Consider the following 15,844-nt stretch of genomic DNA (forward strand, 5'->3'; position numbering starts at 1 on the left):
GGAAGAGAAAATATTTTTCCACCAACTCCCACCAGTCTTTGGTTGAGGCTGCTCCCTGGAGTGCCCTAGGGCCCAACTCCCCTAGCAAAGAGCCACAGGTATTTCTAGTCAGCTACTGACTGGCAAGTGGGCAAGACATTGACAGTGTCTGAAACACCCATGTCTCTCTCCTAGCCAGAGCTCTTCAGCCTGCTGAGCAAGATTCTTGCTTTTAATGGTGCCAAATGTTGGTACCATTTGATCCCTAAACACAAGCCCCCAACTTAAATCTGCTACCCAGCTAAAGAAACAGTGTTTTCCAATGCCAGAGGAGATGCCAGGAGCGATATAGTCTTTTCCAAAGTTAAGATTTTCTTTCCTTTTTTTTTTAAGATTTTTTATTTATTTATTTGACAGAGAGAGAGAGAGAGAGAGTGAAAGCGGGAACACAAGCAGGGGCAGTGGCAGGCAGAGGGAGAAGCAGGCTTCCCGCTGAGCAGGGAGCCGGACAGGGGACTCAGTCCCAGGATCCTGGGATCATGACTGGAGCTGAAGGCAGACGCTTAACAACTGAGCTACCTAAGTGCCCCCAGAGTTAAGATTTTCATTAAGATTTTCAAGGGGAATTGGAAATTTATGGGAATTGTACCAGCAGGCTGACCTTAGAACCCAGCCAGCCAGGAGACTGAACTGTGCCTCTGTGTTTCACAAAATGCTTGGTCCCTCCCTCAGCTGTCACCTCCATAGGAGCAGGAACAGCTCTGCAGTCTCTCCACTACCACTACACTCAGGGTGGATCTCCTGAATCACTACTGGGTGGTGTTCAACAAGGATGGTGGGAGGCATCTGAAGGGCATGGAGAAGAACCCGGAGAATGGAGACACTATCCTGGCCCTCCTGGCCCTACAGCCTCCCCCCAAGGCCTTCTGAATGGACTAGCTGCCCCCACTTTGGTGTTTTGCATGGATGCGCGTTCACGCACACACGCACAAGTCCTCCCAGAATTGAGGATTCGGTCGTGGTAAGTGCGAGGAGGCAAGATAAGTAAAATTGAAGCTTGGAGGAAGTTGCTTTCACAAAACTTTATTTTTCAGGGTCCAGAAGCCTGAACCAGGGCAAAGCAGACACTTAGGACTCTTTCTTGGCCTGAAGTTTCCTAAAAATGTTATTGATTTGCTGGCCAATTCTCTGAATCTTTTCAGCAATCTTCTGCCTCCCTCTCCTGATGAGATCACGCAGCCTGCCAAATCGGATTTCCATGACCTGTGCATCAGAAGGAAGCAGTTTCTTTATGGGGGCTGGGCTGGGCCCAGGGTCAAGACAAGACCCCTCCCCTCCTAGACACCCCCCTTCTAGGGCCACCCCAAGAGCCCTGAGGCTTCAGTTCATCCTCTGGCTATAACCTTCGGAGTGTGTGGTTGATTGAATCCCTACACCCACAAACAGATGAAGAAACTGGCCCAGAGATGGCAGGGGGCTTCCCAGGGTCTCACAGCTGAAAGCTCATTACTCAAAGGGGCTCTCAAGCATCAACAGGAGTCAGAATCCCCTGGAGGGTTTGTTAAAGTACAAATTGCTGGGCCCCACCCCAGAATCTGATTCTGTAGGTCTGAGTGGGGCCTGAGAATTTGCATTTCTAACAAATTCCCAGATTCTCAGGACGACACGTTGAGAACCACTGTTCTAAGGGATTGCAGAGACAGTCCTGGAGACCTGAGGCTCAGGTTGAAGGAGAAGCCCAGGGTAGGAGGGGCTTTCTCTGCCTGGATGCCACAGTGGTTAATTGGCCCATAGAATGGGGCGCCTGGGTGGCTCAGTTGGTTAAACTGCTGCCTTCAGCTCAGGTCATGATTCCAGAGTCCTGGGATCGAGCGCCACATCAGGCTCCCTGCTCATGCAGGAAGCCTGCTTCTCCCCTCTGCCTGCCACTCCCCCTGCTTGTGCTTTCTCTCTCTCTCTCTCTCTTTCTCTCGCTATCTCTCTCTGTGTGTCAAATAAATAAATAAAATCTTAAAAAAAAAAATTGGCCCATAGGATGTTCTTTGCACCACCACCCCCATCAACCCCTGCAACCCAGAAGGGGCCACTCACCTCATCACAGTTGATGTCAAAGTGTCTTCTGTCCGAGTCCAGGATGACTGTCCCATCACACTGTTTCACCGGCTGAGAAGAGGAGGTTCCAGGTCAAATTGGAACCCCTGTGCCATAACCTCCCAGCCTCACCCCAGTGGCTGGAAATATTCCCAGGAAGCCACTTGTTTAACTCCCAGGCGGGCATCTGCCAGCACCCGCAGCCTCACCCCATTGTCCTTGAAATCACACTGCTCCAGGGGCTGCTGTGTTGTCTTGGGACACACAGTCTCCTTCACGGTGAAGCTCACAGGCTTTGGGATGTTCGGGTCCTCGTCCTGGTCAAGGGAGGAAGTGGGAAGACCAGACTCAGGCTCATGCTTGCCTTCTCTAATCTGTATTCCTGCCCACCCCTCCCCCAAACCTTGCGCCCCCCACCAACCTCCCAACTAAGAGAGCAGCCTTTCAACAGCCCCTGCTATGTGCCTGGCACTGGCTCTGAGCTAAGGCACAGAGGTGAGGACAGAGCCCATTCCTGCCCTCACCAAGCTGAGAGAGCATGAACAGACCTCAGACAAGCTCTAATGAGTAGCACCTCCCCCTTAGGGGGCCACAGGAAAGCATGGGCCTCCTGGAAGCAAAGAAATTGCCACTGGAATCTCAAGGCTGAGCAGAGCCCTTCCCTGGGCAGGGAACTCACATCCCAGAGCCAGTAATCCCACTCTTAACCCTGGAACTTCCAGAAGGCTGAAAGGAAGTGGCACTTCTTCACCCAGTAGAGATTCCAAGGCAAGAAGCACTCATGCTGGGGGGGGGGGGGGGGGGGCGGAGCACACAGCTCTGGGAAGTTTTCCTGGAAGAGGTGGGACCGCACTTAAAGGTAGAAAAGCCTTCCTGACGTGAGCAAAGCATGAACAAAGGGAGGGACAGTACAGCCAAGACTGGCTGGTTGGAGCAGAGCCTCCCTCCTCACTGCCTCCCTCTTCCACTCACTCCCTGGGGCTCTGAGTCCAGCTTCAGGAGACGGTAGAGATTCTCCTCTGAGGACCGCTGGTTTAAGCTATCCACAACACGGAGCACAGCCTCCCTGTAGCTAAGGGTCCGGGAGGTGGCTGGAGTGATCACCAGGCCCAGCAGCACTAGCAACAGTGACCACCGCTCTAGGGAGGTGCGGTCCCTCTGGGTCTCCATGGTCCCCAAGTCAGCCTCCTCCCAACCTGCAGGTCCCTCCTTTATGCCCAGCCTGGGCTTCACGTGAAGACCCAACCAGGAGCCTTCCTGACCCTCCCATCACTGGCTGCCCGCCAGGATGTGGGCTGAGGCTTGCCTCAGCCCCTGCTGTTGTTGCCTCACGGGGCTCCCTGGCCGGTGGGCAAGTCCTCCTCATGTGCAACTAAAGAAATAGTTCTCCATCTCCCTGACAATGTGTTGGCCTCTGCTAGGCCCCACGGGGGAGTGTCATTGCCGGGGTTGCTCAAGGGAGTTGAGTCCTCCCGGGGAGAAAGGGAGACAGGCAACTGTTGAACACACTTCTCCCCAGATGACCCCCTCAGGAATCACAGTAACATAGTGTATTCATCACTCAATCTCCAGCCTAGGCACTGCCTTGCACCCAGTAGGCACTCAGCTAATGTTTGATGAATGAATAACAGTAACCACCCCTCATCTAGAGCCTGACCCCCACCCAGTTAGTCCTAAGGGAGACCTTCAAGGCCACACCATATTGTTCTCTGGACCCAGCCCTCAGCCAGTTCAGGGGCTCAGCTCTGGCTGTCCCCCTTTCCTGGGTTCTTCTCCACTGCCTTTCTCAGTCTAAAAATGGCCCCAGCTAATACCAGATGTGGCCCATTGCCCTGGCTCCTCCCCACCTGAGCCTGAGGAAGGGTCATCTACCTTCATTGACCCCCTCCTTGACTCTCTCTCACACTCAAGGCTGCTGCAGGCTGGCCAGCCCTCGCTGGATGCAGTGGTCTCTCCCAAGGCTTGTCTTTACTTGTGTAGGCACCAAAGACTGCTACTCCATTGTCCCCTGATGCCAGTCTCCTGGTTTCCCACTCACCTCCCTGGTACTCCTTCTCAATCTCCTCCAGGGACCCTTCTCTTGATGTGGGGGGCTGCTTCTCTTCCCAGTCCTCGCACCTCCCTGGGGACACCCACTCTCGGGACACCAGTTGTCAGAGACAGACCTGCTTGTCCCCGCCAAGGTCACCTGGCCTGCTGTTTTGCTCAGTGCCATTGCATGAACCCTGAGATGAAACCTTGGGGAGTGCCCCACCCGCTTCTTCTTCCTGGGGATATTCCCTTCTGACCTCCCCCATGGCCCCTGTCGTGGTTTCTACCATCATCTTCTCTCCTCTGAAGTGTGACCATAATCTCCAGACTCCACTTTCTCTAGGTTCCAGGCTCTCCCCAGACCACAATCTACCAACCACAGCAATTTTTCAAGGACTCTTTCAAACCCCTGCCTTTAGGAGCCCACACGCCTCCTGGGCTGGTATCAGAGCCTGGAGTCTTGTTGCTCCCCATTGCCCTCACCCACAGTCCTGCACACCCCAGGCACCAGGATGCCCCATATACTCCAACTGCTTAGACTCCTCTGAGACGCCTTCTCTTTCTCGACCTCTGCACCTGATCCCTCTGCTTGGCGTGCCCTTCCACCTTGTGAAGACTTCCCCGACCTCCAACCAGACACAGCAACCTCCTCCTCTTTGTTCCTTTTTGCTTCCTCCAGAAAGTCTCCTCTGAATTGACCCCAGATGATTCTCTGTCCGATGCTCTGACTGAGACACCAGGTTAGGGTGGCTGTTTCTTAGGGGTGGAGAGAGCACTGCTGGGAGAAATGATCAGCCAAAGTGACAGAGAGGTCCAGAGGCCATGAGGCAAATGCCAGTCCCAAATCTCCTGTGGCATGGCCATGAGGCTGTGAGGCCTGGGGTAGCTCCTGACTCCAGGGGCCCATGGGACTCTTGGGGGCTCGGGTGGGGCACCTCGGAAGGTGGCAGCCTGGACGCATGCTGCTGGTTGCGCATTCAGCCTTGGGAAAAGGAAGGAGGAATGGGCTGCTGTGCAACCTGGTTTCGCAGGCCAGCTGTTGCCCCAGTGGCCTCTTGGTCAAGCAGGGCTTCACATTGGGGCCTTTTATAACGGTTCTGCCCAGACTCCGCAATGACCACTGCGCACCTTTGTCTCCCCTGCAGGATTGCACTGCCGGAATGGGGCGGGGGGGGGGAGGGTCCTGAGCACCATCCTTTCCTAGCTGTGTGACTTGGAGCAAGTTGCTTTGTTTTCCTGGGCCTCAATGGGTTCTCCTTATCTTTAGGATGGGGATTACATGCCCTGCAGTGTCTGCATGGGGACACATGTGACCGTGAGTGCAAAAGTGCATGTGTCCTGTCAAGTCTTGCACTCCCAGGGCATTTTTGTGAGTGAGGTCAGGGTCAAGTCTCCTTGCTCTGCAATTACTCAAGCTCAACTGTTCCCCAACAGATGCATGCCTGCATGCAGGTTTGAGAGTTGTGCCTTCCTTGCCAACACCGCCACCCGCTGCCCCAAGCCCCCGTTACATTCCTCCTCAGATTTAGCCTCTCCAGGAGGTCTGGCCCAGTGTCACCCCCAGCTGGCATCCTCTAGGATGCACCCCACACCCAACACCAGGATGGGAGGCAGCTCTCCAACCCTACCTTTAGTCTCAGGCTCGTCCCCGGGATAGGGCTACCTATCTCCTTAGACAAGAGTCATGAAGGCCTGAGCTGCCCTCTTAGACTTGGACTCCCCAAGCCACCCCTTCTGTCTAGCCTTCCCCCCAGGGCTTCCCAAATGTGACAAGTTTGTCCCACAGACAGAGGCTCCCGAGGGCAAGACTCTGCATTCCCTTCATCCCACAGGTTCCCGAGGGGACAGGACCCATTTCATCTTTGGACCCCTCTCAGAACCCAGCACTGGGCTCTGCCTTCAAAGGGATCCAGGAGCCAGCGGGTCCAGAGCCAGGTTTAGAAAACATCTGTCAAAAGAAAAGTTGCCCATCATAGGGGTGGTGATGGGTAATTTCTAGCAAATATGCCTTTGTTTCCTGGAGTGATTCCCAAGAAGGGTCTGGGACATGGTGTCCCGGGAATCTCTGTTCAGCCAGAAGAGGGAAACCCAGATATTGCCCGGATTTCAGCTTCTAGGGCCCATCTGTCTTCCCCTGGTGGTGGTTGCAAGGTGGAGAGTGGGGGCAGGAAGTGTCAAACCAAAGCATGTTCTTCCTGAGAAAGGCCAAGACAGCTGTGGGCAATCACACCCTGTACTGTTCAAGAATACCCACCCCGGGCCAGGGACCCATTGCAAAATCAGATTTCCCATCTCCACATTTGCCGCCAATGAGGAAGATGAGACCTTCAGCTTCCTGACCTGGGCAGCCCCTCCTGCTTGCCTGGTGACCTTGCCCAGCTCCATTCCCCATTCCCAGACTCTCCCCTTGTCAGTGATCCATAAACCCTGTGCAGCTCCAACATTTCTGTGCCTCCAGGTGTCTGGGGCCAGTGCAGCAGGAGAAAAGTCAGCCGCCTGATGAACCTCCCTCTTTCAGCCTTCCCTTCCAGCCCCCCCCCAACCAGGGAGCCCCCAGAGTGATGTGACCGAAGGCAGGACTGGTCCATGACCACCGTCTTCCCCTCTCTCATGCGGGCCAGGCAGCATGCACCTGTGGCTGTAGGGATTGGGAAGCAGGTGCCTGCTCCCAAATCAACTCTTTTTTGTTGTAATAGCTTTACTGAGATATGACTGACATGCCACACAGTTCACCCATTTAAAGTGTAAAGTTGATGATTTTTAGTATATTCACAGAGTTGTGCAACCAGCACCACAGTCAATTTTAGAACATTTTCATCATCCCCAAAAGAACCCCCCTGGAGGGGCACCTGGGTGGCTCAGTCGGTTAAGCATCTGACTCTTGATTTCTGCTCAGGTCATGGTCTCAGGGTCCTGAGATTGAGCCCTATCTCGGGCTCTGCACTCAGCAGCGAGTCTGCTTGAGATTCTCTCTCCCTCTCCCTCTGCCCCTCCCCCTGCTCGCTTGCACACTCTCTCTGTCTCTCTCCCTAAAATAAATAAGTAAATCTTAAGAAAAAGAAAAGAAAACCCTGTTAGCAGTCACTCCCCATTCCCCCCACCAAGCTGCACCCCCAGCCCTAGGCAACCACTAATTTACTTTCTGTCCCTATGAATTTTCCTATTCTGAACATTTCATATAAACAGTTTGGCTTCTTTCATTTAGCAAAATGTTTTCAAGGTTTATCCATGATGCAGCATGTACTGGTACTTCATTTCTAGAGCCAAATCATATTCCATTGTATTCCATTCCATTTTGTTTACCCACATATCAATGGATGGACATTTGAGGTGTTTCTATTTTTTGGTTATTACAAGTAATTCTTTTTTTTAAGATTTTATTTATTTATTTGACAGAGAGAGACACAGTGAGAGAGGCAACACAAGCAGGGGGAATGGGAGAGGGAGAAGCAGGCTTCCTGCAGAGCAGAGAGCCCGATGCGGGGCTCGATCCCAGGACCCTGGGATCATGACCTGAGCCGAAGGCAGATGCTTAACCGACTGAGCCACCCAGGCGCCCCTGGTTATTACAAGTAGTTCTAATTGACTCTCTTTTCTTAAGATTTTATTTATTTTGAGAGAGAGAGAGAGAGAGCGCGCACGCAAGTTGGGGGAGGGGCAGAAGGAGAGGGAGAAAGAGATTTGGGCGTAGACTCTGTGCCAGGGGCTGTTGCGGGGCCCAATCCCAAGACCCCAAGATCATGACCTGAGCTGAAATCAAGAGTCAGATGCTTAACTGGCTGAGCCACCCAGGCGGCCCTCTAATCGACTCCTTATGTATGGACTACAGGGGCCAGGTTTAGCCCTCTAGCCGGGCATTCAAGGTTGTCCATCATCTGCCAACCTGTCTACCCTCCTCACTTCCTGTTCCTCCCACCTGCATACAGAGGTCTTAAACTTTGGAACACCACACTGGCTTCTGCCTGCGAGCATTGCTAAGGCGTCTCCTCTGCCCCTCCTGGGTGTCCCTGGTTCACCCCAAGGCATACCTGAACCCAATCCATCTCTCAAGTTCAGCCCAAATCACACCTCCCCCAGATGCCCTCCCTAATTGCCAATGGCCCAAAGTATACATACTGGGGCCCAAAGTATACATACTGTCCTTAGGTGGTCTCACTGGTGATGCTTTATCCTTTATCCTTTACCCCAGAGAGTGATAGAGGCCACAGCCATCAGGGGAAGAACCTGGGAGGGAGTAACCTTGAACTGAAAGAGAGAGCTCCGGGGCCAGGGGTACACCCTGAGCAAAGGCATAGTGGCTAAGTGGGTTAAGCTCAGTTGGTTAAGTCTGCCTTCTGCTCAGGTCATGATCTCAGGGTCCTGGGATACATCTCTGAGTCCAGGGAGCTCCCCTGCTCAGTAGGGAACCTGCTTCTCCCTCTCCCCCTGCCCCTCCCCCCTGCTCTCTCTCTCTGTCAAATAAATAAATAAAATCTTAAAAAGAGAAAGAAAAGAAATTAAGAGCTCTAAAAGGGCACAAAGAAGTACATAACAATGCCGACTATTACAACTCCCCACTGTTCAGAAGGAGTAACTGAGTTCCCGGGAGAGCAAGGAAGAAGGGGGCTTAGCAAGGCCACAGACAGGGCAGTGCTCTGGCTCGGGTCCCACAGCACACCCCCCCACCCCGCATGCCGCCATCGGACCCTAGGAGGCAGTCTGGAGCTTTGTGAGCCGGCCTCTGGCCTCCTCTCCAGCCCCCACACCCTCTAAGCCTGCACAGGCCCAGTGGGGCCCCCCCAAAGGACTGGCTTCTTTCCTCTGCTAGAGCACCCTCCTCCCACCCCTAACCCCCGCCCAGGCTTCCTGACCTGCCAGAGTCCTACTTTCCTTCAGAACAAGGCTCCCCTCCTCAGGAAAGCCCACTCTGACTGTCCTTGGCCCCAGCTCCTGGGGCTCACCACACACAGATCTTTCAGCACTTCGCCCCACAGTGCAGTCTCCGGGGGGGAGTCGTGAGGGGTGTGAAAATATTACAATCGAGACAAGTACAGAACTCCTCTTGGGGAATCCTGGAGAGATACTCAGTAAGCTGCTACTGGTGTTGTAGCAGAGGGGCAGGCAGAGAAGCATGTGGGGAGGAATGTCAGGAAGACTTGAGGTAGGAAAAAGGGTTGGAGTATTAGGCTGTTACCTGACTGACTTGGAGGCCAGGTCCATTTCCTTGTCGGTCTTCCTCCAGACTGCGGGCCCGCAAGGGGTGAGACCGGTTCATCTGTGGCCCAGCTCTGAGTGGCCCTGGACCCCAGAGGCACTTAGTATGGGGTGGATAGATGGGTGCCCTGCACCGTGAGCTCAGGAAGGGACACTCAGGATTCTCCCAGCCCCACCCCACTGAGGGGGCCCTGGGAGCTGAGCCAGGAAACACATGAGCATCCCAGACTCCATAAGTGCCCTTCTCAGCTTTTGTACAAGTGAGCAGGGGATCTAGGCAATGTCTCCTGGAAAGAAACTAGGGAAACTCCTCAAGAAAGTGGATCTTTTCCATTTGCAATGACACGGAGAGAGCTACAGAGTATAATGCTAAGCGAAATAAGCCAGTCAGAGAAAGACACATACCATATGATTTCACTCATCTGTGGAATTTAAGAAACAAATGAGCAAAGGAGAATAGAAAGAGAGAGAAAGCCAAGAAACAGACTCTTAACGACAGAGAACAAACTGAGGGTTACCAGAGGGGGGTGGATGGGGAGATGGGTGAAACAGGTGATGGGGATGAAGGAGGGCACTTGCTGTGATGAGCACCCGGTGTTGTATGGAAATGTTGAATCGCTACATTACACACCTGAAACTAATATAACAATATATTGTTAACTAACTGGAATTAAAATTAAAAAAAAAAAAAAAAAAGTGGCTCTTCTGCCCGCCCTCCCCCCCGCCCATAGGGGTTAAGATAGATGGGATGGGGTCTGGGAATATGGGTTCTGATGAAGGCCATGCCATGAAATGGCCAAGGGCACAGAGGCTGGAGCTAGGTGCCCAAGTTGAGGTCCCAGCTCTGCCACTTACTTGCTGTGTTCTTTGGGGCAAGTAGCTTCCCACCTTCTCTGTTTGTCCATTTCCCTCTCTGTAAAGTTGTTCTTGGAAAGCACAGACCTCCAGTGGCTGATAAAGGATGAAGTCTGATAAAGGAGTCAAAACAGATAAAGAACTTGATCCAAAATCGATGTTATTATCAACAGGGGGAGGAGCCACCCCCAAGGGTTGATCAGGACCTTAGATTCTGGGGTCAGGCAGACATATGTTTCAATCATTGATGTACCTCTCACTAGCTGTGACTTCTTTGGAAGAATTCTGCCCTTGAGAGACTCTCAGCAGCACGTGAGGGTGAGCCCAACTCACATTGCTTCAGGCATAACTGAGAAGTCCAGCAGGAGAACAGGAGAACAAGCTATAGAACTAACTGGTCCCTCCGGATGCTCACTCCATTCTCCTAATACACTTTGCCTGGAGCAAAGGGAAAAGCAAAAGTAGAGGAGGGTCAAGATCTCAGAGGCTGTGGTAACTAAGCCCTGAGATGATCAGGCTGGGCTCTGGGCACCCTCCCACCCCATGCCCGCTCCTAACCCAACAAAGGACACCAGCCCAAGAGGTGGGAACAGATGGTCCTGCAGAGGTTGGTGTAAGAGTGTTATCACCACCTCATCCCCAACTTTGGACTCCCACCTTTCCTAGTCCCCTTCTATTCCCCCTCCCAGTCTGGTTGAGTCAGATGTTCTTCCCATCATGCTCTGCACTTAAAACCTGCACTCTGGACAAACACAGCCTCACTTGTGTGTAAACGCCTCCTTGATCCAAGCCCCAGAGTCCTGGACTTCTGGGCCATCAATGCTAAGTGGTATAAGAGAACTAGCAGGGGCCAGGGCTGAGTGACATGGGTTGCCCCCTGCCCAACCTGCTGACCGTCTATGAGAACTTAAACAAAATTTTCACCAGCTGTACCTCCCCCTTGTCTATAAAATAGAAGATATTATTATACCTGCTTGGAAGGCCATTGTCTTCTCCCTGAACTTCAGTCTCTCTGAACTTCGAGGTGAGGGATCAGAGACCCAGTCTCTGCCTCCTGAGGGTGAAAGCGGATAGCAGCCATCAGATCCATGCCCGCCCCATGGGACCCGCTCACTGGGAGAAGCCCTGGCCCAGCCCAGACCATTGTCAGGGTGCCCCCTGAAGCCCCACTTTTCAGGAACCTCCCTCAAGGATGCGCGTGAGGAGGCATGAACCAAGATGCTCCATGCAGCTTTGTTGGGCCTATTTGGTGAACTAGAAATTATCCAAACATGTGTCAGGAAGGAATGGTATGTTCACTCTATGGCCTACAGTGCAGCCATTTAAAAAGAATGAGCTGGGGGGCACCTGGGTGGCTCAGTATATTAAGTGTCTGCCTTTGGCTCAGGTCATGATCCCAGGGTCCTGGGTCCTCAGCAGGGAGTCTGCTTTTTCCTCTCCCTCTGCGCCTCCCCTACCACTCCATCCCACCCCCACTCATGCTCACTCTGTCTCTCAAATAAATAAATAAAATATTTTTAAAAAGAAAAAAAGAAAAATAATGAGCTGGAGGGGTGCCTGGGTGGCTCAGTCAGTTAAGCAGCCGACTCTTGACTTTGATCTCAGGGTCATGGGATTTGGGATTGGGCCCTGCACTGGGCTCAGCACAGAGTCTGGTATTTTCTCTCTCTCCTTCTGCCCTTCCCCCCACTTACGTGTGCACGCTCTCTCTCTCTCAAATAAATAAATAAAATCTTTTAAATTAATTAACTTAAATAAAAAGAATGAGCTGGAAACTACCCAAATAGCCATCAAGAGTAAAAGAATAACAATATTGTGGTATATTCATAGAGTGGAAGACTACTCAGCAATAAAAAATTGAACAAATTATAATTATATACAACAACAGGTGATTCTCTCAAATGTCATGATGCATGAAGAGACTGTATGCAAAAGAGTATATAGTGTATGGTTCTGTTCTCTATAAATTTTTTTTTAAGATTTTATTTATTTATTTGAGAGAGAGAGAGAAACAGCATGAGAGGGGAAAGTGTCAGAGGGAGAAGCAGGCTCCCCACTGAGCCGGGAGCCTGATGTGGGACTCGATCTCGGGACTCCGGGATCATGACCTGAGCCGAAGGCAGTCGCTTAACCAACTGAGCCACCCATTTTAAAATCTGGTACTACTAGTCTATGGAATTCAAAGTCAGGGTCATGGTTATAGGGACGGGTAGCCCCTCAAAGAGGCACGAGGGGACTTATGGGGGCTGGTTATATTAATGTGTTCACTTAGCAAAAACTCAGCAAGCTGCACACTTATGATTAGTGCATTTTTTCATATATGTATATATATTTCAATTAAAAGTAGGAAGATGCCAGGGCACCTGGGTGGCTCAGTCATTTGGGCATCTGCCTTCGGCTCAGGTCATGATCCCAGGGTCCTGGGATCAGGCCCCATGATGGGCTCCCTGCTCAGCGGGGAGTCGGCTTCTCCCTCTCCCACTCTCCTTGCTTGTGCTCTCTCTCTGTGTCAAATAAATAAATAAAATCTTTTTTTAAAAAAAAGGTAGGAAGATGCCAATATAATTATGGAGGGGAAAAGTCACATTGCAGAATAATATGTGCAGGTGATTCCACTTATGCGAAACATCAATCACTGTAAAATAATACCCTCTACTTCTTGATGTTCATTACCGTATATAAACATCAAAGAAAAAGATCAGGACAGGTATCCTCCCAGCTGATGAATGAAGGTTATTTCTGACGTGGAGATTGGGATGAGTGGGGCAGGGATGCAAGCTGTCCAAAGGACTTCTGTTGTACTGTGCTTGTTTGAATTTGTCTAAGGAGACTATGTCCTCTAACAATGCTTATAATTAAAAGACAAAAAGGAGGGGCACCTGGGTGGCTCAGTTCAGCATCTGCCTTCGGCTCCGGTCATGATCCCGGGGTCCTGGGATCGAGCCCCACATCGGGCTCCCTGCTCCGCAGGGAGCCTGCTCCTCCCTCTGCCCCTCCCCCTGCTCGTGCTCTCTCTTTCTCAAATAAATAAACAAAATCTTTTTAAAAAATAAATAAATAAAAGAAGAAAAGGAGGAGGAGGTAGAAGAGGAAAACCTAGAGAGAGAAAATGGAGGAAGCGCCTGTGGGGGAGGGACAGCGAGCCGCTTGGAAAGGCAAGATTCCCTGAAGGGCTAGGTGCTCGGCATGAGGAAGAGCGACGGACAAAAACATGTGGAGTGCACACTTGACAAAGCTGGAGCCACACACAGGTGGGGGCCCCTGTGGGTCCTGGGAGAAGCCCCATCCCAATCACGATGAGATTCTTTCTTCTATTCACATGATGAAGAGAATCCATGAGAAGCTTAGTAAAAAATCCAAAGTGTCAGACCCCCAAGCCTGCTCCTCAGAGACAACCACAGTCACCTTTGCCCTGTGTGTGCTTCCAAGATGTCCTGATGCCTTTTGATTCTTAGGCCCTGTGCCATGTGTATGGTGGAGGCACAAAGGTGATTCAGAGGTGATCTCCACCCCCAAGCAGGTCCCCGTTCAGCAGGAAGATGGACAAGGACACGATATCTGTATTAGAGAGGGCCGCCCATGGTATTGTGGAAGACCAGTAAGCACAGCAAGTGGAGACAGTGTGAGCCAAGGCATGACAGCGAGAAGGTCCAGCAGGTTCTGTGCACAGTGACTAATTCATGTAAAGAGTGAAGCATCTATGGGGTGCCTGGGTGGCTCAGTCGTTATGCAACTGCCTTCGGCTCAGGTCATGATCCCAGGGTCCTGGGATCGAGCCCCGCATCAGGCTCCATGCTCGGCGGGAAGCCTGCTTCTCCCTTTCACACTTCCCCTGCTTGTGTTCCCTCTCTTGCTGTGTCTCTCTCTGTCAAATAAATAAAATCTTAAAAAAAAAAAAAAAAGAGTGAAGCATTTGTGTGGGCGGGGAACAAGTTGCTTAGCCCGGAGGTGTCAAGGCCATGGCGAGGCCACGCCAAGGCTGTAGTAGTGTTGAGCTTCTGGGAGCACAGAGCATCCCTCAGGCCTGCCCCAGTGCACAAGGCTGGCAGAGACCCCACAGCTCTCCGTCCTCTTCTGTGGTCAGGGGACACCTGAGGAAAAGCCTCAGCCCTTGCCCTTGGCCAGCCACCTCCAGTTCAGCCCCTCCATTTCTAATATACCAATGGAAGCTGAATCTCAATCTCTTGACCCAGATGGGCTTCGGGAAAGGAAATAGGACCAGATGTTAGAGGCAAAGAAGGTTGGGACGGGGGTTCTGGAGCTGAAGGGTTGGGTACTGAGGGACAGTAGCTAACCCAAGGAAACAGGTGTGGCCACAGTATAGACTCAGCTGAAAAAGACCTGACCCACTAAGACCTCCTTCTGCAACCCTAGGCAACTCACTCTCTGGCCTCAGTCTCCTCCTCTGCCAAATGGGAACAGTGGTGACCCTTTGCCCTGACCTCCTCACAGGACTGCTCTGAGCTCAGAGGGGACAGATGACACAGGAACGCCACACACACATCACATCCAGGCTCAGGTGGACAGAGACCATGGGCAGCATGTCCATGGGCAGTCATGACTGTAGGATTCTATGGCCCCAGACACGCTCTCAAGGTGTTGGTTACCATGACAACCCCAAAGACACAGGTTTTTGCCTTGGTGATGGCAAGGGCCCCAGGGCTGCTCTGAGGGCTCTGAGTTTCCAAACTCATTGGAATAGGGCTGAAGAGAGGAGAGTATCTCTCCTCCCCTCCATAGGAAATCTCTCCCCAGTGGGAATGACCTCCAAGGCAGGGGACTCCTTGCTCAGAAGAGATAATTACCAACTTTAGAGTCAATGAGGGGAAGGGTCCACCATGTCCCCAGGTGAAGCCACTAAGGAGTTCCAGTCAGCATGAACACACAGAAAACACACTCCCCCAGACACATACTCATACACACATGCTCACTCCCAGGCCCCATCCTCATGCACAGGCAGCTGCAGAGTCCCCTCCTCACACATAGCAACATGTCTCCACACCAAGGACACCTACAGGAAAATTTGAGTTCCCAGAGTTCTTCCCTCGGGCAGTGTTGTATCATCAGCAATGTGTGGTTATTCCAATCAAGAGCTATATCTCTGTAGGAGGTTGCTTTCATCTCTACAGGGTGCAGCTGGCCTGCAGCAGCGAACCTCCCAAGGAGATGGAAATCTGCCCAAATCCCATGGGGGAGCTCTTCTAACTCCCCTGGTGCAGACCCTTCTGAGAAACTCTGGGAGCCTGGATGCCTTCCTCCCTGCCGCCCCACCCCCGCAGCGGGAATCATCAGCTGGGATGAACACGATGCCCTCTCCTGTTCCCAAGCCCTAGCTTCTCTGTGGTTTCCTCAGCTTGGTTCAAGGCCCCACTGTGTTCTGGAAAGAGCGTCCTTGCCTTCCAACCTTGAAGTGGCCCACTCAGGAAGGTACCTTGCTACCTCAAGCCAGCCCCTCACCTTTCGGCTTCCCTGTCCCTCCGATGAGACCTACAAGAAGAGGTAACTGCCCAGCTGGCTGACTCACCAGGAGGATCAGACAGAAGGGATGGCGGAGAGAAGCCAAAGCAACCAGGGAAGAGGCCCCATGATGACTCTTGAGGAAGAGATCCTCTCTGGTGTGATCCCTACTTTACTCCCTTTTCCAGCAAGCCACAGTCCTCTAGAGGTCTTACCAGTTCCTCTGTGGGGCTTACTG

At 52.1% G+C, this 15,844-nt stretch overlaps 1 protein-coding gene across 1 annotated transcript; it reads right to left on the bottom strand.

The window, feature by feature from the left end:
- Window positions 1-1,046: 1,046 nt before the first annotated feature.
- Window positions 1,047-3,286, bottom strand: CAMP (cathelicidin antimicrobial peptide). Its single transcript, XM_028124238.2, has 4 exons — window positions 3,043-3,286; window positions 2,280-2,387; window positions 2,071-2,142; window positions 1,047-1,242 (listed from the first exon to the last, which is right to left on the bottom strand). Exons 1-4 carry the CDS (start codon window positions 3,238-3,240, stop codon window positions 1,108-1,110), a joined length of 513 nt encoding a protein of 170 aa, XP_027980039.1. The 5' UTR covers window positions 3,241-3,286; the 3' UTR covers window positions 1,047-1,107.
- Between the last annotated feature and the right edge of the window lie 12,558 nt (window positions 3,287-15,844).

This window comes from Eumetopias jubatus, unplaced genomic scaffold (genome assembly GCF_037043125.1).
Source record: "Eumetopias jubatus isolate StellerSeaLion01/CBP00866 unplaced genomic scaffold, mEumJub1_p1.0 scaffold_1, whole genome shotgun sequence".
Classification (NCBI taxonomy): Eukaryota; Metazoa; Chordata; class Mammalia; order Carnivora; family Otariidae; genus Eumetopias; species Eumetopias jubatus.

What these genes read in the sequence shown, in the direction of transcription:
- CAMP (XM_028124238.2), bottom strand. Translation starts at nt 3,240, where the DNA reads ATGGAGACCCAGAGGGACCGCACCTCCCTAGAGCGGTGGTCACTGTTG. An exon ending in GTGATTTCAAGGACAATGGG is followed by an intron (nt 2,143 to 2,279) that starts GTGAGGCTGCGG and finishes TCCTCTTCTCAG; the next exon opens with CCGGTGAAACAGTGTGATGG. An exon ending in TTGACATCAACTGTGATGAG is followed by an intron (nt 1,243 to 2,070) that starts GTGAGTGGCCCC and finishes TCTGATGCACAG; the next exon opens with GTCATGGAAATCCGATTTGG.